Raw genomic sequence first — 25,219 nt, 5'->3', positions numbered from 1 at the left:
CGGCTACACTAGGTTTAAAAATTGTTTTCCTGGCCCTTACTTGCTTGCACCCACAAAATTGTTATCCTTCCTCAAATCCTGGGACAGGAAACTGCCTTAAGGTACAAAAGATTCTGTGACAGATGGTGCAAGTGATGCGCAAAAAGCAGTGAGAAATGGAGGGTATGTTACTTGCGTTAAAAGAAACTAACAAAGAAATAGCTAACAAAGAGCAAAAATGAAGCATTATTATGTTACACTTAGGTTTCTAACATGTCAAAACCACGATAAGATTAGAAGGCACACCACAGCGGGGACCACGAGAACAATTTTAACCGTCTGGGGTTCTTTACCGTGCACTCAATGCACGGCACATGGGCGCTTTCTTTTATTATGCCCTATCGGAGTACGGCAGCCGCGGCCAGCTAAGCACCCACGTCCTGGAGCTCAGCTGCACAACGGTACTGAGATGCGTGTCGGAAGATTAGCTCATATCAGTTATTAAAACATCGGGATCCAAAACAAACCTTTTCGAAGATGTATATGTTCCATTCTCGCATCGGCCCTCCCGGATTAGTGCAATAATTTGGGGGCCATGCCCACTTCTCCTGTCTCTCAGGAGACGTCAAGAAAGTCACGTACACTCCCCATCTCAAGATAATGTGTGTACATTTATTTTGCGCAATTAAGCCAACATAAGCAAAAGCATTCCTTTTGATTTTACGCCTTTACAAAAGTTATCCTTCTGCGACAGGTGTAAATGTGTATGCACCACCCCTACATCACCTGTCTACCCCGCGACGCCACCAGGCAGCGGAAACTCAGCAAGTCCATGGGAGGTCTACGCAATAAAGATGTATTTTTATGATTAAAAATGTGAAGCTTAGCTTCTTTTAGAATAGCGTGAGATTAGGGGGGGGGGCGTTTCGAAATGGATAAAAGAAGGTTGTTCACTAATGCAAAATAGAAGTGAGGCGTGCAGACAGGACACAAGAGTAGAGAAGTGGACAACACGAACGCCGACTATCAACTGAAGGGAGCACTGAGGCGAAAAATGAAAGAAGACACAAAACTCATCTGCGCATGCTCAGGAATGGTAACACCACGTGTCAATCGGGTACACGTGCTGGTCTACGTGAGAGATAACTGTTAAGGCACTTAATCTCTTCCTTATGTAAAGTAATCGAAGGCTGACTCACGCACGCACTTCCACCATTATAGATATGCCATGCCTCTACCATAAGACGCGTATCTTCATTCCTATGCATGTACGGTATCGCGCATTCATCTAACTCTGGCTTGCAGTTACAATCTCGGCAATGTAGCGAAAGATTAGAAGGCGATCCACCGGTTAACGACCTTTTATGCTCCATTAGCCTCTGATTGATACACCGTCCAGTTTGCCCTACGTAGAACTGGCCACAGCTAAGGGGAATTTGAAAAACCACACCCATACTACATTCAGTAAAACTGTTGTTCTTATTGTGCTTCACTGGACAAGTATCTGTTCGTTTTTTGCCTTTAACCCGCTCCTTTTTATTCTGTACGGCAGCGCATATCTTACCTAGATTATTGGGAGCAGTGAAAGCAACATTAACATCATATCTACTAGCAACTTTTTTAAGCCTGTGCGACACTGAATGAATATACGGAATAGCCACTACTCTTGCGATTATTGCTCTCTGTAATTACGTCCGTCCCTCTCGAAACCGACTTCTTTAGGCGCTAAGCTACAGTGGCCACCGCTACACTAGGATAACGTGCTTCTAATAGGCGCCGGACCTGCGCATTAAAACTGTCGCTCATTTTGTGCAAGCAAGATCTTGTGAGGGAAGACTTAAGGCACGACATGGCGATTCCGTTTTTCACTAATTTAGAATGCTTGGATTGAAAGTTTAGCAACGGCTTCGAAGATCTTGGGGAGTACTGCCAACAAACATGATTTTGTTCGAAGATCAAGGAAATGTCAAGAAACTGAATTACGCGTCGCTGAGGTAATTCCTTGGTAAACTTTAATCCTCCCCCATAAAGTTTAAATTGCTCACTTACCGAGGTAGCAGCAGAGTCTAATTCTTCCCTATTGCAGAAAATCAGGTAATCATCAACGTAACGAAATATATTGATAACACTATCACCTAAGGCTTTCTCTAAGCAGTTGTCAACCTTACTCAGGTAAATGTTGCTAAGAATAGGGGCAACCTTTGAGCCAATGCAAATGCCTGATTTCTGCAGAAAAACGCCATCTCTCCACCCAATCAGCGTTGACTTCAAGTACATTGAAAGAATTTCTAGAAAAGCTCCCGTGGAAACACCGCATCTGTCAATAAAAGCCGACTCTTGCACTTGTTCTTTAATGCACTCATTTACGGAACTTAGCAACCCGTCATGCGGCAAGGAATAATACAGGTCTTCGATATCCATACTAAAAGCTGTACAATCACCCGGATTCTCCTCTCTTAAATAGTGAACTAGCGCCTGAGAATTACGTAGGCAAAAGGGATCTGAAAAAATTAGTGAAGCTAGGCAGTTCTGTAGGTAACTAGCGACACAGACCTGCCACGTCCCTTTCTCTGACACTATAGCACGAAAAGGAATTTCTTGTTTATGGGTCTTGGCCGAGAAAAACAGTTCTAAGGTGAGGGATTTAGCTTTCTTCACATTACAAACAAGCCTATCAAGATTATGTCTTGACAAGAGGTCAACCGCACGTTGCTTAACTACCGAAGGCTTGAGTTTGACTGGTTGCAAATTCTTTTCTATGGCTGAAATCGCTTTTTCTGAAAACACGTCATCTGGCATAATTACGAAATAACCTTCCTTGTCAGATATTACAGGTCTAAGTTTATGCTCCACAAGGTAATCAACTAACGGTCGGACAGGGTCAGGCGTCTTCAAATGGGAATTAGATTGTTTAAGGCTAGCAATGCAATCCGAAATACAGCGTGAGCGTTCTTCTTCCGGAACGAACCTGCTTATGCAGCGCGGTAAGCTTAAAACTTCAACGGGTTTTATGTTAGGCTTAAAACAGTGCTTAGGGCCTAAAGCAAGGGTTCTTCTATGGTTATCACTTACTATGGCGTCTCCAAGGACCAGTACATTATTTTCCGGTGAATTATTAGAAAGGTGTTTCCTCTTACTTTGTTGAAGCTCCGGAAGTTTCATCCTCCATAGGAAGTCCGCATGTTGCATGGCTAACTTATTCCAATCGTTGTAAGGGCGGTTCCAAAGGTGACCATCTCCCAGGGCCGCGCAACGGACCCTTAGACACTCCTGGTAGAACCTAACTTGGCGCCATGATTCAGCGGTAAGAATAGCTCCAATCCTCCTGGCATGCCCAGTTGATGGTTGAAGAAAGCCGCACATCATTTGAACTTCCAATGGGACGACACGATTACGACTAAACCACGACATGCTTCTAGCGCGGAACATACATATCGCAATTAAGGAAGCTAACGAAGCAGGATTGTGCAGATAAGTAGGGGAACAAGGAAAAGGGCTCAGAGTACTAGAAATGAAGCTTAGAACGACAGAAAGCTGAGCTAGTTGGTAAGGATTCATAATGCAAAATAGAAGTGAGGCGTGCAGACAGGACACAAGAGTAGAGAAGTGGACAACACGAACGCCGACTATCAACTGAAGGGAGCACTGAGGCGAAAAATGAAAGAAGACACAAAACTCATCTGCGCATGCTCAGGAATGGTAACACCACGTGTCAATCGGGTACACGTTCTGGTCTACGTGAGAGATAACTGTTAAGGCACTTAATCTCTTCCTTATGTAAAGTAATCGAAGGCTGACTCACGCACGCACTTCCACCATTATAGATATGCCATGCCTCTACCATAAGACGCGTAGCTTCATTCTTATGCATGTACAGTATCGCGCATTCATCTAACTCTGGCATGCAGTTACAATCTCGGCAATGTAGCGAAAGATTAGAAGGCGATCCACCGGTTAACGACCTTTTATGCTCCATTAGCCTCTGATTGATACACCGTCCCGTTTGCCCTACGTAGAACTGGCCACAGCTAAGGGGAATTTGATAAACCACACCCATACGACATTCAGTAAAACTGTTGTTCTTATTGTGCTTCACTGGATAAGTATCTGTTCGTTTTTTGCCTTTAACCCGCTCCTTTTTATTCTGTACGGCAGCGCATATCTTAAAGTTTACGAAGGAATTACCTCAGCGACGCGTAATTCAGTGTCTTGACATTTCCTTGATCTTCGAACAAAATCATGTTTGTTGGCAGTAATGCCCAAGATCTTCGAAGCCGTTGCTAAACTTTCAATCCAAGCATTCTAAATTAGTGAAAAACGGAATCGCCATGTCGTGCCTTAAGTCTTCCCTCACAAGATCTTGCTTGCACAAAATGAGCGCCAGTTTTAATGCGCAGGTCCGGCGCCTATTAGAAGCAGGTTATCCTAGTGTAGTGGTGGCCACTGTAGCTGAGCGCCTAAAGAAGTCGGTTTCGAGAGGGACGGACGTAATTACAGAGAGCAGTAATCGCAAAAAAAGAGTAGTGGCTATTCCGTATATTCATTCAGTGTCGCACAGGCTTAAAAAAGTTGCTAGTAGATATGATGTTAATGTTGCTTTCACTGGTCCCAATAAGCTAGGTAAGATATGCGCTGCCGTACAGAATAAAAAGGAGCGGGTTAAAGGCAAAAAACGAACAGATACTTGTCCAGTGAAGCACAATAAGAACAACAGTTTTACTGAATGTCGTATGGGTGTGGTTTATCAAATTCCCCTTAGCTGTGGCCAGTTCTACGTAGGGCAAACTGGACGGTGTATCAATCAGAGGCTAATGGAGCATAAAAGGTCGTTAACCGGTGGATCGCCTTCTAATCTTTCGCTACATTGCCGAGATTGTAACTGCAAGCCAGAGTTAGATGAATGCGCGATACTGTACAGGCATAAGAATGAAGATACGCGTCTTATGGTAGAGGCATGGCATATCTATAATGGTGGAAGTGCGTGCGTGAGTCAGCCTTCGATTACTTTACATAAGGAAGAGATTAAGTGCCTTAACAGTTATTTCTCACGTAGACCAGAACGTGTACCCGATTGACACGTGGTGTTACCATTCCTGAGCATGCGCAGATGAGATTTGTGTCTTCTTTCATTTTTCGCCTCAGTGCTCCCTTCAGTTGATAGTCGGCGTTCGTGTTGTCCACTTCTCTACTCTTGTGTCCTGTCTGCACGCCTCACTTCTATTTTGCATTATGAATCCTTACCAACTAGCTCAGCTTTCTGTCGTTCTAAGCTTCATTTCTAGTACTCTGAGCCCTTTTCCTTGTTCCCCTACTTATCTGCACAATCCTGCTTCGTTAGCTTCCTTAATTGCGATATATATGTTCCGCGCTAGAAGCATATCGTGGTTTAGTCGTAATCGTGTCGTCCCATTGGAAGTTCAAATGATGTGCGGCTTTCTTCAACCATCAACTGGGCATGCCAGGAGGATTGGAGCTATTCTTACCGCTGAATCATGGCGCCAAGTTAGGTTCTACCAGGAGTGTCTAAGGGTCCGTTGCGCGGCCCTGGGAGACGGTCACCTTTGGAACCGCCCTTACAACGATTGGAATAAGTTAGCCATGCAACATGCGGACTTCCTATGGAGGATGAAACTTCCGGAGCTTCAACAAAGAAAGAGGAAACACCTTTCTAATAATTCACCGTCAAATAATGTACTGGTCCTTGGAGACGCCATAGTAAGTGATAACCATAGAAGAACCCTTGCTTTAGGCCCTAAGCACTGTTTTAAGCCTAACATAAAACCCGTTCAAGTTTTAAGCTTACCGCGCTGCATAACCAGGTTCGTTCCGGAAGAAGAACGCTCACGCTGTATTTCGGAGCATTGCTAGCCTTAAACAATCTAATTCCCATTTTAAGACGCCTGACCCTGTCCGACCGTTAGTTGATTACCTTGTGGAGCATAAACTTAGACCTGTAATATCTGACAAGGAAGTTTATTTCGTAATTATGCCAGATGACGTGTTTTCAGTAAAAGCGATTTCAGCCATAGAAAAGAATTTGCAACCAGTACAGCTCAAGCCTTCGGTAGTTAAGCAACGTGCGGTTGACCTCTTGTCAAGACATAATCTTGATAGGCTTGTTTGTAATGTCAAGAAAGCTAAATCCCTCACCTTAGAACTGTTTTTCTCGGCCAAGACCCATAAACAAGAAATTCCTTTTCGTGCTATAGTGTCAGAGAAAGGGACGTGGCAGGTCTGTGTCGCTAGTTACCTACAGAACTGCCTAGCTTCACTAATTTTTTCAGATCCCTTTTGCCTACGTAATTCTCAGGCGCTAGTTCACTATTTAAGAGAGGAGAATCCGGGTGATTGTACAGCTTTTAGTATGGATATCGAAGACCTGTATTATTCCTTGCCGCATGACGGGTTGCTAAGTTCCGTAAATGAGTGCATTAAAGAACAAGTGCAAGAGTCGGCTTTTATTGACAGATGCGGTGTTTCCACGGGAGCTTTTCTAGAAATTCTTTCAATGTACTTGAAGTCAACGCTGATTGGGTGGAGAGATGGCGTTTTCCTGCAGAAATCAGGTATTTGCATTGGCTCAAAGCTTGCCCCTATTCTTAGCAACATTTACCTGAGTAAGGTTGACAACTGCTTAGAGAAAGCCTTAGGTGATAGTGTTATCAAGATATTTCGTTACGTTGATGATTACCTGATTTTCTGCAATAGGGAAGAATTAGACTCTGCTGCTACCTCGGTAAGTGAGCAATTTAAACTTTATGGGGGAGGATTAAAGTTTACCAAGGAATTACCTCAGCGACGCGTAATTCAGTTTCTTGACATTTCCTTGATCTTCGAACAAAATCATGTTTGTTGGCAGTACTCCCCAAGATCTTCGAAGCCGTTGCTAAACTTTCAATCCAAGCATTCTAAATTAGTGAAAAACGGAATCGCCATGTCGTGCCTTAAGTCTTCCCTCACAAGATCTTGCTTGCACAAAATGAGCGCCAGTTTTAATGCGCAGGTCCGGCGCCTATTAGAAGCACGTTATCCTAGTGTAGCGGTGGCCACTGTAGCTGAGCGCCTAAAGAAGTCGGTTTCGAGAGGGACGGACGTAATTACAGAGAGCAGTAATCGCAAAAAAAAGAGTAGTGGCTATTCCGTATATTCATTCAGTGTCGCACAGGCTTAAAAAAGTTGCTAGTAGATATGATGTTAATGTTGCATTCACTGCTCCCAATAAGCTAGGTAAGATATGCGCTGCCGTACAGAATAAAAAGGAGCGGGTTAAAGGCAAAAAACGAACAGATACTTGTCCAGTGAAGCACAATAAGAACAACAGTTTTACTGAATGTCGTATGGGTGTGGTTTATCAAATTCCCCTTAGCTGTGGCCAGTTCTACGTAGGGCAAACGGGACGGTGTATCAATCAGAGGCTAATGGAGCATAAAAGGTCGTTAACCGGTGGATCGCCTTCTAATCTTTCGCTACATTGCCGAGATTGTAACTGCAAGCCAGAGTTAGATGAATGCGCGATACTGTACAGGCATAAGAATGAAGATACGCGTCTTATGGTAGAGGCATGACATATCTATAATGGTGGAAGTGCGTGCGTGAGTCAGCCTTCGATTACTTTACATAAGGAAGAGATTAAGTGCCTTAACATTTATCTCTCACGTAGACCAGCACGTGTACCCGATTGACACGTGGTGTTACCATTCCTGAGCATGCGCAGATGAGTTTTGTGTCTTCTTTCATTTTTCGCCTCAGTGCTCCCTTCAGTTTATAGTCGGCGTTCGTGTTGTCCACTTCTCTACTCTTGTGTCCTGTCTGCACGCCTCACTTCTATTTTCCATTATGAATCCTTACCAACTAGCTCAGCTTTCTGTCGTTCTAAGTTGTTCACTAGTTGTAGTGGCAGTTCTTATGCGGAGCTACCGGTGAGTGTTGATTGATTTATGTATAATAAATTCCTTGCGCAGCAATATAACGTTGTCGAGGCATTTCGGCACTTATATGATCACGCTATGCCGACTCCTATTACTGGACATCCGTTTCGGCAGCATCTCTTACACCCTGTTGGACGCCACCACAATCACCTACGAGCCACTGCAAGGTAAGCAAGAGAAAATGGACCAATCGGAGACGTGGGTACCGGTCTCCAAATCCGGGTTTCTACTTTCACTGCGCTAGCTCGGTCCCGGTGGCATAGAGGTGGCGTAAAGGTGGCGCAGTAATTGCGTAGAGGCAGAACACCTCCTGGCGAGCAAGAGGTCCATAGCTGGAATCCCGGTGCCGCGTAATTTTCCACCGGATTAAAAAAAATCCGCGTGTTGATCAAGTTGCATAAACAGGCCTGGAGTGTGGCCTGATCCCGGTGACCAGAACCGGTAACGCAATCTCTCACCACTTCAGGATTGGCCACCCTGGAGCAGTACTTGGCCACAACCTCCTATATGAACACAACAATCAATCCCCGGCCCTCCGTCCCCAGCAATTGCGAAGGAACTGACCATGGTGGTAGTCAGACCTGCGACGCGGCAAAGGGTACTAAGAATCGCTGGCTCTGGACAGGCCGCATTTGGAATATGAACCTGTAACCTAGAATTAGAGGGAAATAAATGGGATGTAATAAGGCTCAGTGAAGTTAGGAGGTCAAAAGAAGCATATACAGTGCTATAAAGTGGGCACGTCCTGTGCTACCTGGCGCTAGCGGAGAGAGGAGAACTAGGGAGTCAGGTCCTGATTAATAAGAATATAGCTGGTAACATACAGGAATTCTATAGCATCAACGAGAGGGAGGCAGGTCTTGTTGTGAAGCTTAATAAGAGGTACAAAATGAAGGTTGTACAGGTCTACGCCCCTACATCCAATCATGATGACCAGGAAGTCGAAAGCTTCTAGGAAGACGTGGAATCGGCGATGGGTAGAGTGAAACCAAAATACACTATACTGATGGGCGACTTCAATGACAAGGTAGGCAAGAAGCAGGCTGGCAACAAGGCACTGGGGGAATGTGGCACAGGGATTAGGAATAGCAGGGGCGAGTTATTAGTAAAGTTTGCGAAACAGAATAATATACGCATAATGAATACCTTCTTCCGCAAGCGGGATCACCGAAAGTGGACGTGGAGTAGTCCGAACGCCGAGACTATAAATGACATAGACTTCATACTTTGCGCTAACCCTGGCATTATACAAGATGTGGACGTGCTCGGCAAGGTGCACTGCAGTGACCATAGGATTGTAAGAACTCGAATTAGCCTAGACCCGAGGAGGGAATGGAAGAAACTGGTACATAAGAAGCCGATAAATGAGTTAGCGGTAAGAGTGAAGATAGAGGAATTCCAGATCAAGCTACAGAACAGGTATTCGGCTTTAACTCAGGAAGAGGACCTTAGTGTTGAAGCAATGGATGACAATCTTGTGGGCATCATTAAGGAGTGTGCAATAGAAGTCGGTGGTAACTCCGTTAGACAGGATACCACTAAGCTATCGCAGGAGACGAAAGATCTGATCAAGAAACGCCAATGTATGAAAGCCTCTAACCCTATAGCTAGAATAGAACTGGCAGAACTTTCGAAGCTAATCAACAAGCGTAAGACAGCTGACATAAGGAAGTATAAATTGATAGAATTGAACCTGCTCTCAGGAACAGAGGAAGCCTAAAAGCAGTGCAGAAGAAACTAGGAATAGGCAAGAATCAGGTGTATGCGTTAAGAGACAAAGCCGGCAATATCATTTTTAATATGGATGAGATAGTCCAAGTGGCTGAGGAGTTATACAGAGATTTATACAGTACGAGTGGCCCCCACGACTGTAATGGAAGAGAGAATAGTCTAGAGTAATTCGGAATCCCACAGGTAACCCCGGAAGAAGTAAAGAAAGCATTGGGAGCTATGTGAAGGGGCAAGGCAGCTGGGGAGGATCAGGTAACAGCAGATTTGTTGAAGGATGGTGGGTAGATTGTTCTAGAGAAACTGGCCACCCTGTATAAGCAGTGCCTCATGACCTCGAGCATACCGGAATCTTGGAAGAACGCTAACATAATCCTAATCCATAAGAAAGGGGTCGCCAAAGACATAAAAATTATAGAACGATCAGCTTACTGTCAGTTGCCTAGAAACTATTTAGTAAGGTAATCGCAAATAGAATCAGGAACATATTAGACTTCTGTCAAGCAAATGACCAGGCCGGATTCTGTAAAGGCTGCTCAACAATAGACGATATTCACACTATCAATCAGGTAACAGAGAAATGTGCGGTATATAACCAACCCTTACACATAGCTTTCATTGATTACGAGAAAGCGTTTGATTTTGTCGTAACCTCAGCAGTCATGGAGGCATTACGGAATCAGGGTGAAGACGAGCCGTATGTAAAAATACTGAAAGATATCTATAGCGGCTCCACAGAAACCGTAGTCCTCCATAAAGAAAGCAACAAAATCCCAATAAAGAAAGGCGTCAGGCAGGGAGATACGATCTCTCCAATGCTATTCACAGCGTGCTTACACGAGGTATTCAGGGACCAGGATTGGGAAGAATTGGGGATAAAAGTTAATGAAGAATACCTTAGCAACTTGCGATTGGCTGATAATATTGCCTTGCTTAGTAACACAGGGGACCAATTGCAATGCATGCTCACTGACCTGAAGAGGGAAAGCAGAATAGTTGGTCTAAAAATTATTCTGCAGAAAACTAAAGTAAAGTTTAACAGACTAGGAAGGGAACAGCAATTTAGAATATGTAGCGAGGCGCTGGTAAGGGTAAGGGAATACACCTACTTAGTGCAGTTAGTGACGGCGGATCCAGATCATGAGACGGAAATAATCAGAAGAATAAGAATGGGCTGGGGTGCGTTTGGTAGGCATTCTCAGATCGTGAAAAGCAGGTTGCGATTATCCCTCCAGAGAAAAGTGTAGAATAGCTGTGTCTTACCAGTACTCACCTACGGGGCAGAAACCTGGAGGCTTACGAAAAGGGTTCTAGTTAAATTGAGGACGACGCAACGAGCCATGGAAAGAAGAATGGTGGGTGTAACGTTAAGGAATAAGAAAAGAGCCGATTGGGTGAGGGAGCAAACGCGAGTTAATGACATCTTAGTTGAAATCAAGAAAAAGGAATGGGGCATGGGCAGGCAATGCAATGATCAGGGAAGATAACCGATGGTCATTAAGGGTTACGGACTGGATTCCAAGGTAAGGGAAGCGTAGCAGGGGGCGGCAGAAAGTTAGGTGGGCGGATGAGATTAAGAGGCTTGCAGGGACCACATGGCCACAATTAGTACATGACCGGGGTTGTTGAAGTATGGGAGAAGCCTTTGCCCTGCTGTGGGCGTAACCAGGCTGATCATGATGAAGATATGCATGGCCCCAACGACACTCTCGCCTCTGTAATGCACTCGTTGTCTCTTGTTCAATTATTTGGGCAAATTCTGTCAATGTAGTCGATGCTAGTCGCTTCGAAAGCATAGAAAAGTGATGACCTCCCATAAACAAGCAGAGCGTTTGATTGGGCATTTAAAGCGACGCTGTAGGATACGTTGCAGCGGTCACGTAAATGTAACGGAAGGAAAATTTGGTAGAAGTAAGGAAGCTATAGTGTTTACACTACCGAGCCCATGATTCTCTTGCGTAATTATTGACATAATACTAACACATCGAGAGGAGACCAATGTATACGCCGGTAATATTGATGTTTGTTTACCTTTGGCGTAATATTGCACGCCTTAATGTCGCGCATGCAGACGGCATGGAAAGTGGCTGTGATAATGTTCGCTATAGCAAACAAGCAGGAATTTCGTTTGTCATCAAATGCTGGCCCCGACAACTGGGCGCATCTTCACCTGTAGGGCAGTGCGCCTCACTGCAAGGGTCATAAGCACCTAATATACAGACAGTAGCCTGCCACACCTGGCTCCTCCACTCGATCTACGGCAGCACTGTGACAAATAATGTGGAATCGCACGAAATCCCAAGGTATCCTCTGAAGACGAAGAATCTAATGCCTCTGCTCCGTACATATCATGAGTAGATACGCCTTTCTTCCCTGAGCAAGCCGTGAGTTTTATAACGATCTTCATAAGGCGATAACAAACAATTTTCCTCTGAGGCAAGCGAGCTGCCTTTCTTTCTCTGTAACCAATAGGAGGTTCGGTAAATAACCCCATTTGATAGCAGCCATCTGAGCCTATTTCTACCTTTGCTGCGGCAAGAAATGCTGACATTCTCTGGCGCCTTATAACTGGTGCACCAGCCGTAGTATCCCCGTAGCTATGGCATTCGGCTGCTGCAGTCTAAGTCGCAGGTCTGATCCCTGTCATGCTGGTTGCATTTTCATGATGTCTAAATGCAAAAAAAAAGAAATGCTCGTGGACTTTGCTCGTGGACTTTAATATTTGTGCACGTTCGGAAACTCCAGGTGGTCTAAATGTATCTTAAGCGTCCATGTATGGCGTGCCTAACAATCATATCGTGATTCTAGCACAAGAACCCCAAGGATTTGTTTTTCGTAACACGCGGAGTGTGAATAAAGTCCTAGGATTATCTCGTTCTCTCGGCCGCGAGCGACGCAGTATCTCCCAGAGTGCAATGCTTCTTAAACACGCAATATGAAGGGGAGGTAATATTTCTAGATCAATAATATCGCTAAAATAAAAATATTTTCTTTGCATTTCGGGCATGCCAGCTAAACTAAAGTGGTGTAGTGCAGATTCGCACACTTGTCCACTACAATGTATTCAAGCAAAAGATGCGCGTTGCTGGAGCTGTATTAGACATAATTTTAATTTCCTGCTGATGCGATGGTCTGAAGGCTTTTGCTTCCGAGTGTATAACCGTAACCGTCAGTCGAGTCTTGCGTCAAGACCACCCGGCACAGTGACTCTGACTCCAGCGCTCTTGTGAGTGCGACCACGTGCGTTCAACTACCGCCTCTGCTGGCCTCATTTAGATGACCGTGGCATAAAAAATATTCGTGCACAGTAGGTGTGCGTAAAATAACAGCTAGGTCGTGGCAGTTATGAAGGAGACCTGCTCTATGCCGTTTGACATAGTTCACTATGCAGCTCCGAGACAATAAACACAACACTATAATTAATTTTGGGGGGAAGTGAACGATTACAAGAAGAACTTTACGACATAATATGAAAAATCATGTGCTGTGAACAGGCCCGTGAGGAAGATAGACCTGAATAATTTAAAAGAAGTAAAAGTGCACTCGCAAATTTTGTAGTTTAATCACTCCACCCAATCCTAATTCTTCCTGGTTCAAGTGCCTTTATTTTCGTGCATCTGCTAGCAAACTAGATTTTTTCTTTTCTAGCTCATGTCGCTGTCTCTCTTACTCTTAATGTCACTAACTTCATTACCTGATCGGTCGCTCCTTGTTCCATCTACTTGAGGGAATTTGCAAGACAGCAATGCGAAAGTGCCTGTTAACATGCCTGCTGTGCGCCACTAGCGGTGAGCTTCATAACGGTGACGCAGAATCCACATATTAGTAATCGCCAAGACACATGTATTGCTGTGATTCAGTTATTACGCTTTCATGCAGCAATAAATATAGATATACCCAAGACAATAAATCGATCATTGTATGCCTAGCATTTGATCAGGAGAAATATGTAAAGGCCGGGCGAATCCCCACATGTCTGAGCCTAGCCGCCCACCTGCAAATTGGTGAATGACAAATGGTCAGAACGATAAAGAGGAAGCTAGAAAGCAGATTTCATGCACAAAGCCGTAGAAAGTAGACTTCAGAATTCCATTCCAAAAAGTGTGTTACAAAGGTTATAAACAGGGTTGAGATGCCTCAGGAAGGCTGGCCAGCGTTTCGATAGAAGTACCTATCTTCGTCAAAGGCGGCCTCGTCAACCTCGGCATGTTAGATTTAACGTCTTAGTAGAGTGACGTCACGTGTGGTTGTCGGTGGCGGCTGGTTGTAAAGGGAGATGGTGATGATGTGTGGGGTTTTAGGGCACAAGGGCGAGACTTCAAGGGAGAGACTTCAAGGAAAATTAGCACTGTCACCTGGTGTCTGTAAGTGTGGTTCCTAAGACGAGGGGACAAGAGCGGGAGAGTCGGAAGGCGGGGAGAAAAAAAGAAAAATACTGAGAAAATAAAAGAGACGAAGAGAGGAAAAAGAACAAGAAAAGAAAAGGGACAGAAGAGGGTGTTGGGGAAGCGATAGGTTAGGGAGCATCCAGGGGTGTCGTTGTCAGCATATTCTTGTGCCTTTAGAAGAGCCGGCCAGGTGGTCAATGCGCGAGTAACATAGTATACCCAAAAAGACATCAGTTGAAAGTATGACTCGAGTAGCATAGGAGCAATGGGTCGGGTAATCTTGAAGGAGTTAAAATAGTGACAAGGAATCTGGGGTGCAATGCATTGGGTAGTTGGAAGGCAAGGGCATGCTCTTTCAAGGGACGTTAGCCCCACTAGCTCAACGCAGGCATCGTCACTGCGGTATACAGAAGAGGCGACAACCTTTGTGGCTGAGGCGCCTAAAAAGTATGCTGATGTCTGGGACTTTGGAATGTGTTGGTGAAGGTATTTAAAAAAATTAAATGGACAGCAGACAAAAAAGGGGAGGGAGAGGGGTAACCGAGTCAGGCATAAAAAATAGGAGGTGTGACAAGATTGAAAGCGGGCGGAGGTTTGTATTCATACAGTTGATATAAACGTAAAAACATGAGCAAGTATAATAATTTGAGTAGTAGGCATGGAAAATTTTAAAAGGAGGAATAGATGAGATTAAAAATTAAGGTTAGCTGGTGGCTCACTGTGTTTTATGACTTGGTTGATGATATGAGAATTTCAGACTTTAGTTACAGCTTATAAAAATTCAAAGTTGCACGTGCTAAATTTATTCCCGTCTGTTGTAGACATTTAAACTTGTGTATTAGCTTTGATTCCGCATATTTGCTCTCGCGAGGTGAACGAAAATTTGTTTGTAGTATATAGAGCCTTGCTTTGTCGAGTATATGACCATGTTCATTGAACTGGCTGGCTACTGCTTTAAGCAACTTTTGTTTTATACTTGAACGGTGGCCGTTGAGTCTTGTATGAATGTGTTGTCCACTCACAGATATGCAGTTTTTCGCCACAAGCGGCACATTCGAGACAGTAGACTACGTTGGTTGATGTGCAGGTGAAACTCTAAGTTACGTTTTGTGAGTAATTCGACGCTGTACTTTTTACTGTAGTAGTAGGTTGAATATGTTTGCATGTAGAGCAGCTGGGACGCTTACAGGGGCCGGTTCCTAACTTCATCTTTGCCCTTAGTTTAACGTGTACAGGAATATCCTTAAAATTAGTGTTGCGTCTTTGGGCTACTCTGGGCTGGTCGGGAAATATTATGGTTGTGTTTGATGATGAGAATTGCGTATTATTTACTAAGGATGTTGTTCACGCTTGGGAGTGCGTTTGAGAATTTATCAGTAAGAATAGGCGTTCTTGTCCTTGTGGTGCTAATACGGGGCTTGAGGACCTCGGCTCGATCAAGTTTCATTGCATTGGTATAGGCTTATTGAAGAGCACTGTTTGGATGGTTCCTGTTTGATAGGGTTTCCTTAAAGTCATTGAGTCTATCTATGTAGTCTTGGTTTGGAACGTAAATGCGACGTAGTAGTGTGGCTTGGCCTTTAAAGATGCCTTGTTTGCAAATGTATGGGATGGTGGCTCCTTTGCCTAGTTACTGTTGTTCGCCGAAAGGTTTCCTTTACAGCATTGTCTTTAGTGTCCCATTGTCTGTGTATATTGGTATGTCCAGAAAGTTTATGCGCTTCGTTGAAGATTCTGATGTGAATATTATTATTGGGAGAAACGAATTTTGTAATGCTACATATTTTTCTAGACTGTCTTGACCATGTCGCCTTATTATGGATATGTCGTCTATGTATCGTAGGTGTGTATTGAGTTTGTCAGTGCAGCACTGTAGGAAACCTGTTTCTCGAATTCTCGTAAAAGTGTTCGCGTAGGTTGGTGCAAAAGGCGGACCCATACTTGTCCCATGTATTTGTAGGTAGGGACTCTCATCAAATTCGCAATAATGTGTTAGGAGTAATTCGAGCAGGGACAAGTAGACTTCAATAGAATGTTGTGCATTGTGTTTTGACAGCATTTGTTTCATCTAAGAAAAACCTTCGGGGATTGGAATGTTGATGTACAGGGCTGTGACATCTAGTGTGGCGAGAATTATGTTTTGGGGTATTGTGATTTTATTATTATTATTGTCCTCTATACTTCTCGGTAGATGGGGCGTATCTTGTGGAAATGACGCAAATGTTTCTGTAAAGTCACCAAGGAAGTGGTTAAGGAAAGTGGAGATGCTCTCTGTCAGGGTGGCGTTTCAAGCCATCGGGCACCCTGGGATACTAGCGATGTATAGTTCAGTCGATAGAATTTTATATATTTCCGAAAAGAGGTAGAAGCGCCCGGCAGTTTTCTTGCTTGATTTAAGAAATTTGTGTTCAGACGGTTTTATTAATGCATCAGCCGAAAGTAATTTCAGCCTCTTGGTAATTGTCAGTGGGTAGAATAACGCCGAATTGTTATCTAGCTTATGGTTATGTCCTGGGTTATTTAGTTTTTTGTCTGCAAGCCTCGTGCTTGTATTTTTCTACTGGCCAAAAAACTATATTTCCGCCCTGTCTGCTTCCTTAATACCAACGTCTTTCCGGAAACTAAGATTTGAAATGACACGACTTTCTGACTCAGTTATGCCTTTAATTGGCTTAGATGCCTTGGATTAACTTATACTTTCTTTTCTGACAGTTTCTTTTAAGATATAGGTCAAGATCTATGGTTTGTTCTTGTTCGGGAGTAAAAATGAATTGTACTCTAAGTGGTGTCGTACTGGTGCCTGGTGTGTTGTCTGCGAAAAATTGTCTAACATGCATTCGTCGGGAAAATTCTGAAAGGTCCTTGCGAATTTGCGAAAGGTCCTTGCGAAGCTAGAATTTATCTATTGTGTTCTTCTTAGGAAACAAGTTTAGGCCCTTGCTGCGCACACCTATTTCTCCTTTATTTAGTGTTTTTTTAATGCCTACAACATTAGACTTTTCTGTTTCGTTTTTTGCTTTATTTCTAGACTCGAGGTCCAGTTTGTTGGCGTGAGGTGGCTGTTTGGCTGGAAGGTTTTTTATTAAAATTTTCTTAGTTTTTTTTTGTTTCTGAACCAATTTTTTAGACTGCTTTTCGTTGCAATTGTGTAAATCTATCTTTTAATACGATGTCAGAGCTACGTTCTGAAGTCTCTGGCTAAAACTTTCGAATTGTTCTTGACAGTGTTCCTTGAGGATATTCAAAAGTGAAAGTTAAGCATTGTTCAATGCTTGCCAGTTTGCACGGTAGTGGTGTGGGAGCGTTCCTAGCGCTTTTATAGCCCTTAGTCTTACACCTTTAGGGATTATATTTTTCTCTACGCAGACTGTGTACGTTTTGAGATGGGAGGTGTCGCTCGCACGTATTTTGGTAAGTTTTCCAGCCTCTAGGAATTCGGTGCTTTGGGCCAGAGAATAATAATTGACTTGCGATGGCTGTGATTTTTTTGTCTTTTCGCGGGTATATCGGCGTGGGATGTGTAAGTTTGGCAGGTTTCTTCCCGCGTACCTCACTTAATTTCAGCTCGGTTTCTGTTTGACTATGTGCGTGTGCAGGCGAGCATGTGGGTGTCTGAGTGAACACTTCGGTAGGGGATTTTCTGCTGTGTGTTACAGTTATGTCTGTTGGTACTGCCGTTGATGCCATTTTTGGAGTAGTGTGTGTCCTGTGGATCGTGTTACATCCCGCTGTCTGTGTTCCGAATGTTCACACGGACCACTCATTCAGACGTTGGCATGCCCACTTCGCTGAACTACACCACGGAGCACAACCGCGTCAGTGTCGTGCGAGCTGATGGAATCATTCGTCGTAGGAAAACCTTGCTGGGGGCAAGCCACCTGACTCACCTGCCTTCCCCTGTCACATCAGGGGACGTTGGCTGCGCTGCGGGAACCTCTTGTTGAGGCTGTGAAAGAGTAAATGGTCCATCCCATGATCAGTGGGGCCATGCTGGTGACTGGGGTCTGGATTCTGTTTCTGTGGTTTTGAGTATGTCCACTGACCACAGCTTTCAGTGAAAACGGGTTGGTTATGTTCCTCGTTTGAGAGCAGATGCTGCATTTTCCTGCAGAGCTTGGTTTCGTCTTGCGTGACCTCAGTATATGACCACGTTTCTACTGCTGCTGTACTTGTGCCTTCGTTTTCCACCGTGGTGTTCGCGAACTCGTATGATGTCCCCTTTCTTCAAGATAGGGATCTGCCTTCCCCTGTCACATCAGGGGACGGTGGCTGCGCTTCGGGAACTTCTTGTTGAGGCTGTGAAAGAGTAGACAGTCCATCCGATGAGTAGTGGGGCCATGCTGGTGACTAGAGTCTGGATTCTGTTTCTGCAGTGTTGAGTCTGTCCATTGACGACAGCCTTTGATGAAAGCGGGTTGGTAATGTTCCTCGTTTGAGAGCAGACGCTGCATTTTCCTGTGGAGTTTGGTTTCGTCTTTCGTGACCTCAGTACATGACCACGATTTTACTGCTGCTGTACTTGTGCCTTCGTTTTCCACCGCGGTGCTCGCGAACTCGTATGACGTCCCCTTTCTTCCAGATAGGGAGCAAAGAACCTCACTGTGGTTGGTTTCGCTTCCATGCTTCTTGGAGACCATCCGCTGCAAAGTTCGATAACCGTGTTCTTAGGGGGCGGCCCATGAGAAGCTCACTCGGGCACGGTCCATCTTCAGGAGGAGTGCCTCAGTAGTTTTACAAGGTTAACCCGAATTATTCTTTGACATTTGATTTTTTGTATTACGCGCTTATCAATCTCTACATCTTTCTCAGCTAGGTCCTTTGACCGGGGAAATCTCGGGCTGGATGTTGTGGGATTAAATTCAAATAAATTTGCAACTTATCTGAATTCGCAGCAAGGGAGTTGAGGACCATTGTCAGCGACAACCTCCAATGTCATGCCACGTCTGCTTAACGTGCTGCTTAAAATTTCCCGGGCATTAGTACCTCGCACTCACTCAACTTTTAGGAAGTTTCAGTATGCGTCATATGCAACAAGGTAGTGCTGTCCGCTGAAATGTCAGAGGTCTGCTCCCACACGATCGCACGGCCGTGCTGGTACTTCGCGGGGCAAAAGGTGCATGACCTGATTAAAGCTTCTACATCACTGGCCAGCCCAGGGCAGAACACCAGTGACCATGCTCTGCTTTTGAAATTGTTGACGCCTAAGTCACCTTCGTGAATCCGCTGCAGCGTTTACCGTCTCAATGCTAATCGAATTACCCTTTTGGTGTTCTTGAGGAGCAGTCCATTTATCTCAGATAGCTCTGCTTCAGACGAGTAGAATGGACCTTGTATTGGACTGCCTGCCTTCAAAGATTCCGTAACTTTTTGTAGCTACGGACCATCTGGTGTAGCTTTGACCAATTGATGGGCTGTCTGCAAGCTGAGTCGGCTGTGTTGGATGTTAAGTGCGTGATGGTGCGTGTCAGCAGGGCAGCACAGTCTCGAGCTGTCCTTTTACGTGGAAATGCCTTCGACAGTGTGTGCGAATTTACAATATTTTTTCCAGAAAAAAAAACTGTTGCAGCTGTGGTGGCTTGTTCTCAATTGCTCTGCCAGAGATGCAAATGAGTGGCTTATGATCAGTTCCTGCAATCACCCGGCGACCATGTCTGAATCCACTAAATTTAACAAACGCAAACACCATTCCCAGAACTTCCTTTTCAGTCTGTGAGTAGCGTCCCTCAGTTTCTGACACTATTCTGACGCTACCATGCGCAGTCCGTCATATTGCTTTTGCAGTAGACTGCCCCCAGACCGTCTGATGATGCATCTGTTGGCAAGTCTGCATCTCTTGATTCACCGAAAAATGGCCAGGGGTGGTGCTTTAGTCAGGAGGTACTTGAGTTCCTGCCATTCTTGCTCAAAAGCATTGTACCCCAGAAAGATACTGTCAGTCTTGGTCAGTGAACGCAGTAATGCAGTCCTAGCTGATAAATTAGGGATGTACTTGCGACAAGAATTTATCAAGCCTAGAAACGTAGGGACAGCTGTTTTGCGTTTTGGCGGTAGAAAATCTTTCCCCACCACCACAAGCTCATCACGGGGCCTTATGCAGCTTCTTTAATAATAACGTTACCCATGAATACAATTCCTGAGAGTCCAAACTGACACTTTTTGAGATTCAATGTAACATTCTCGCTCTTCAGGTGAGTTAAAACAGTACGCGGTCACTTATCATGCTCTTGCCTTATATGTACTCCCGCTAATATGTAATCCATATACACTCTTATTCCCGCTAGGTCGTCGAACATCTGACTGGTGGTTTTCTGAAACACCTCAGGCGCCGAATAATGCCGAACGGCAACCGCGAGTACTGTACCGACCGAATGGCGTTGTGACTTTACATATGTTTGATATGGCTTCAGCCAGCAGAATTTGATGTAACCCAGAATTTGTGTCGTGTTTCGAAAAAGTAAGACCCACCAGCTAGTAGCGCCTGGATTTCCTCGCATTTCGGCAGTTGGAAATGTTCATGTTAGTACTGATGTGTCGCAGATCGAGAGACACTTTAGTTGTGCATTCCTTTTATGCGAAGCATATTACGAGAGCTCAACCCAGCTCCTCAGGCGCGGCGGTGTCGCCTTGAAACCACGTGACACCGTGACGTCACGACAGAGGAAAAGTGGCTTTGGCTCAACTCTTGCAATACGGGCTGGTTGGGAATCGAACCAGGGTCTCCGGAGTGTGGGACGGAGACGCTACCACTGAGCCACGAGTACGATGCTTCAAAGCGGTACAAAAGCGCCTCTAGTGAATGCGGTGTTGCCTTAGAAACGAGCTGTTTCTAAGGCGTGCGTCTCTTGCTCAGGCGCACATTTCGTTGCCGCGCCGAACGCTGCTTCGCTCGACGCTCACCGCGTCCAATGCGGGGCGCGTAGTCGCTGCCCTGTAGCCGATTGTCTTACACCCCTTCGCGGGTCGACGGGAACGCTGTCGCGTTCCACTCTTGAAGGCGAAGCAGTAATGCATGAGTTGTTTCTTCGTCTAGCCGAACCAAATATAGCCAAGCAACAGCAGTTCACCAGGCTAAACTGTGGTTCAACAACTAAAATAAAGGCTAGTATGCTTCGCATCCTGGGCTTAACCTTACCTAAGCCACAGTCATTTTTTGTTACAATGACAAGATCACTCACCAAAACTGTGGGTTCTTGAACACGTCACATAATCTCTGCTGTAACTAGACGGCCCAGTACCTTTCGTAATGGGTCTCTCAGTGCAAGAGGCGCACGTCTCCCTGGCTTCACTGCGTGTTGTGCTCACTCACGCAGTAGCATTTTGTACTGTCATTTCACACATCTATGACCTTGAAACACCTCCGGAAATTCCGACTGGAATTCTGCCTTTAGCGATGGCGCTGTCGAAACCTGCAATACCAATTGATGATGCCAAGTTGTTCACAGGCGTGAAAGCCAAGTACGGCACTGTTGTGTTTCTCGATGGCAAAGACTTTGTGCAGGGCCTTGCATTCCTTTCAAATAGTGCTCACTTGTAAGCATCCATGTGTTCAATTATGCTACACTGTAACCTTGCAGGATTGCGGTGCTTGAGTTCACCATCTCAGTTTTTATGTTCCGGCGATACCAACTTAGGGCAAGTAGATTCGCTTGAGCTACCGTATCGACTTTCACATGGGCAGCTTTACCTTCGAGCCGCACAGGTTCAATGCAGTCCCAAAAAGCCCCAGATTGCGTCTTGACATCCGGTATTTAAAAGTCCTCGATGACGGATAGCTGCGCGTTCTCTTCCTCGGAAACTTCTCGCACTTACCGACAGCAGGTCACGAAATTATTATTCTTGCCACACTTCCTGCATGTCTTTCCAAATGCTGGGCATGCGTTGTTGTGGCTTGGTAGTTTGCGTCTCCTGCACAAGGCGCTCACGCTATTGCTCAGAGGCTTGTCGATCCCACACGATCCGCTAAGTTCATACCCCGAGGCGCACCCTGTGGTCTTGTCAATCCTGGCCACTGTATTTCGCATTTCTTCGAAGCCTTCAACTTCATTTAGCGTCTCTTGCTGCCCTTTAGCCTCAATTATGCGCGTTTCATTGAAAATTTCATCCTGTTTCTTGGCCACTTCTCCCGCTAGACACATGCGAACCGCTTGCGCCAACGACAGATCTTGCTTCCGGACCATTCGCTGACGCAGTTTGTGGTCGGCGATGTCACAGATAATATGGTCCTGCAGGAGAGAGTGCTCTGGCGAAGAAAAATGCTCGAACGATTCGCCTTTCTCCTCAACGTGCAAGCGAAAAGGTAGCCTTCGCAGGTTTCGTTCTTTGTCGGCATGCGGTAATCTTCAAACGTTTTGACGATTACGTCATACGTAGCTTTCGACCTGTCTTGAATTGTGTTCTACACATTTGGAGCGTCCTAGCCAGCAACATGGAGAAGCAGGGCTGTCTTCTCAGGATCTGTGCGTCCCTCGCCACTTTATTTCGCCTTGAGTAACAACTCAAATCGTTGGCGAAATCACCTCCAGTTCTCTGCAATGTTGCCCGATAGTACGAGCTCAGCGAGAGGCTTCAGAAACTCCATTCTGCAGGCTTGCCTTGTGCCCCGACTGCCGAAAATAAATCGCCCAACCTCCTCTGACACCATGCACCGACACACGCAAAATGGCGAATGATTTTGTTGTCTTCCACGTCCGGGCTCACATCCAACCAGGGTTGCTAGCCGATAGTGGTGGATGCAGCTATGTGCAACCATATGTATACGGTGCAATTATTGCTCTCTGCAAATGACAGAGGAACGGAATGATGAGAAGCAGCGCAGCACCTAGACATGTCAGGGCAGGCTGCACCAGCGGCCAGCGAAAAATGACGACTTGGTTATATGAGGTTGGCGTCATATACGTTAACTACAAGGCACCCGAGTGCTCTGTTAAGGTGCTATTTAAAATGCTGGTATTAAAACAAAATAAACAATGGCCAGTCTGCTAAGATAGTTTCAACAGCGAATGTACAACTCGTTTACAGTGAAATTAGCTCGAGAGAAACTTCATTGCAGTTTTAACTTCTTCGGCATCAGAAAGGTTAGCATTCTTATGGCGATCCGCTTTGATGTGAGAAGTCATGATCCTAAATGTAACAGATGTATTCATTAACACAGACAATCGTCATTTGTACACGTGCTATACGTGCGTGATTGTTTAGAGTTAGAGCTCAACCATGGGTGTCCATTTTCTGATTGTTCTCTGGATATGTTCATGTGACAGTGTTCCATGCGCAATATTGTAGGCCGGTGGTCCAATAAAACCAGCTGCAATTAAGCGCTTCGCGTCTCTTTGTGTGTTTTTGTCTTCGTCCTAATCGCCTTGGTCCAATTAGGTATGAACCAACTATGACTAATCCAAACTTCAATCCGTGTCACTGTGAGACAACCTCCATCCACCCCGCCAACTGAAGAGGTTGCCAAGCAACAGAAACTGTTTTAAGGCGACGGAAATATTGGAAAAGTTATGTTTTTACTAGCATATTTCTTATCAAAATTTAAGGTGATAACGCTTTCGCACGCCATCATGGCTAAGTCACGTGTGAACTACTTCCGCAAATCGTTCGAACTGTCAGAACTCCCGGTCGCAGCAGGCACATTTTTATGCGGTTGTCATGCAAAAATACTCTTGTGCTTACATTTAGGCACGCGTCAAATATCTCAAAGTGGTCAAACATTAATCCGAACTCTGACACTACGGCGTGCATCAAAGTTACGTCGTTGGTTTGACACGTAAAACGCCACAATTATTATAAATTTTTTTTTCTGATTACGTGTTGTCGGCATCTTTCTGGTAGTGCGCTTCACATTTTCAAAGTTTTAAAAGGGAAAGAGAAAGAAAAGCCTGCCATTTCAAGGATGTGAACGCCAATATTGGCGATGTCCGTTTTTAGAAGGTGCAGCATTGTATCTGCTACTGTTGATCATAATTTCTTTTTCTTTTTGTATGTCATAATAACACAATGTTTTTTTTTACCGCTTACTCTGACGTGTTCTACTAACTCCATGGCTACAGCAATAGAAATTGTGAACCATTGGTAAATCATCTGGAGAAGCAGCTCACATTGACAACTGTCATATACGTAATAAAGACTGTAACGGGCCACAACGCCAATTTTGAAACCAAGCCATCGTCGTTTTCTGAGTGAGTGACCGTCGTGCGACAGTCTTTTGTGAACAGGAGGGTACGCCATGCTCTGTATCTGGAATGTTCGAATATTGCAGGCTTCGATGATTTCGTTCTCTATCAACGGCATGGTAAAAAAGTTCGCGCCATGTCGACCCAATACTGCCCCATGAAGGAAGTAGTGCTATGAATAGGAGTGAAAGTGGGCTGTGGCGCTACATATCTCTCTGCACGTTTTCAAAACAACTTACCTTGATTCCTTGTTGCCTACTTCGGTTGCTCATCCTGCATTGCACAATTAACCTAAAGCTTTCAGTGCCTGGTTTAGCGCAGCTGTAAGCAATGTTGTCGAAGACGTCAACGCCTACCCGTGCTTACCTTGAAGGCGTCCACTGGGCCATCCACTTCTTCATATTTCGATTTGAAGTGGCTGTGAGCCATGGAAGCGAGTAGCAGCCACGTTGAGATAGTGCTGACGTATCTCATTTTAAGTTCAGCGCTGTTATTCTTGGAAGCGCAGGCTACACTCTGTCGATGTGCCAGAAACCCTAATCGCAGACACTCAGCTAACTTGATGCCAGTGCACTATCGGTGAGAACGGATAATCTCGGAGAAAGGAAAAGCGTCGCAGGTGATGTTTAATGGCTCCAATCGAGAACGGGCAAAATCGCTTTCCGGCCACAATCATAGGGCGGAAGAGACAAATTACACGAAGCGCATGGGCGCTTGAATAATGGGCAACCTGGACGCGATTATGCGATTATTCCTATTGCATTTCCATATCGTTTCCTGCCGGGTCATAGACGCGAAACTCACGTTATGGCAACGGACGCATGCTCCAGAATAACAGATCCATTATATGCGCACTTTCCAGATCATATAGGGTGTAAGTGGCGTCACGGAAGCTCAACGTGGTCGGGATAGAGGTATCGGAGGAGTCAAGGAAACACGTAACTTTTCTTGGCCTCCTTAAAGAAATGAAAGGTGTCTCGTCGAACGTGAGGCTGCACTTAACGTCACTTACGGTATATCTCGT

The 25,219-nt window shown here is 45.0% G+C and overlaps 1 protein-coding gene across 8 annotated transcripts in view; it reads right to left on the bottom strand.

The window, feature by feature from the left end:
- The window catches only part of LOC139048082 (uncharacterized), a 49,752-nt gene extending 25,084 nt beyond the window's left edge, over nt 1-24,668 (bottom strand). The window contains exon 1 of one of the 8 annotated variants that reach the window (XM_070522503.1): nt 24,562-24,668. In XM_070522503.1, the coding sequence (XP_070378604.1) occupies nt 24,562-24,624 (63 nt within the window). In that variant the 5' untranslated portion in view covers nt 24,625-24,668. Of the gene's footprint in view, nt 1-40; nt 484-506; nt 739-765; nt 4,058-24,561 lie in introns of those variants that run through there. The other 7 variants (XM_070522504.1, XM_070522506.1, XM_070522502.1 and 4 more) reach the window with 7 other exon arrangements.
- Between the last annotated feature and the right edge of the window lie 551 nt (nt 24,669-25,219).

Source organism: Dermacentor albipictus, chromosome 7, assembly GCF_038994185.2.
Source record: "Dermacentor albipictus isolate Rhodes 1998 colony chromosome 7, USDA_Dalb.pri_finalv2, whole genome shotgun sequence".
In the NCBI taxonomy this organism is placed as follows: Eukaryota; Metazoa; Arthropoda; class Arachnida; order Ixodida; family Ixodidae; genus Dermacentor; species Dermacentor albipictus.
The sequence above is the reverse complement of the archived record's forward strand: the minus strand, read 5'-3'. Positions and strand labels throughout refer to the sequence as shown.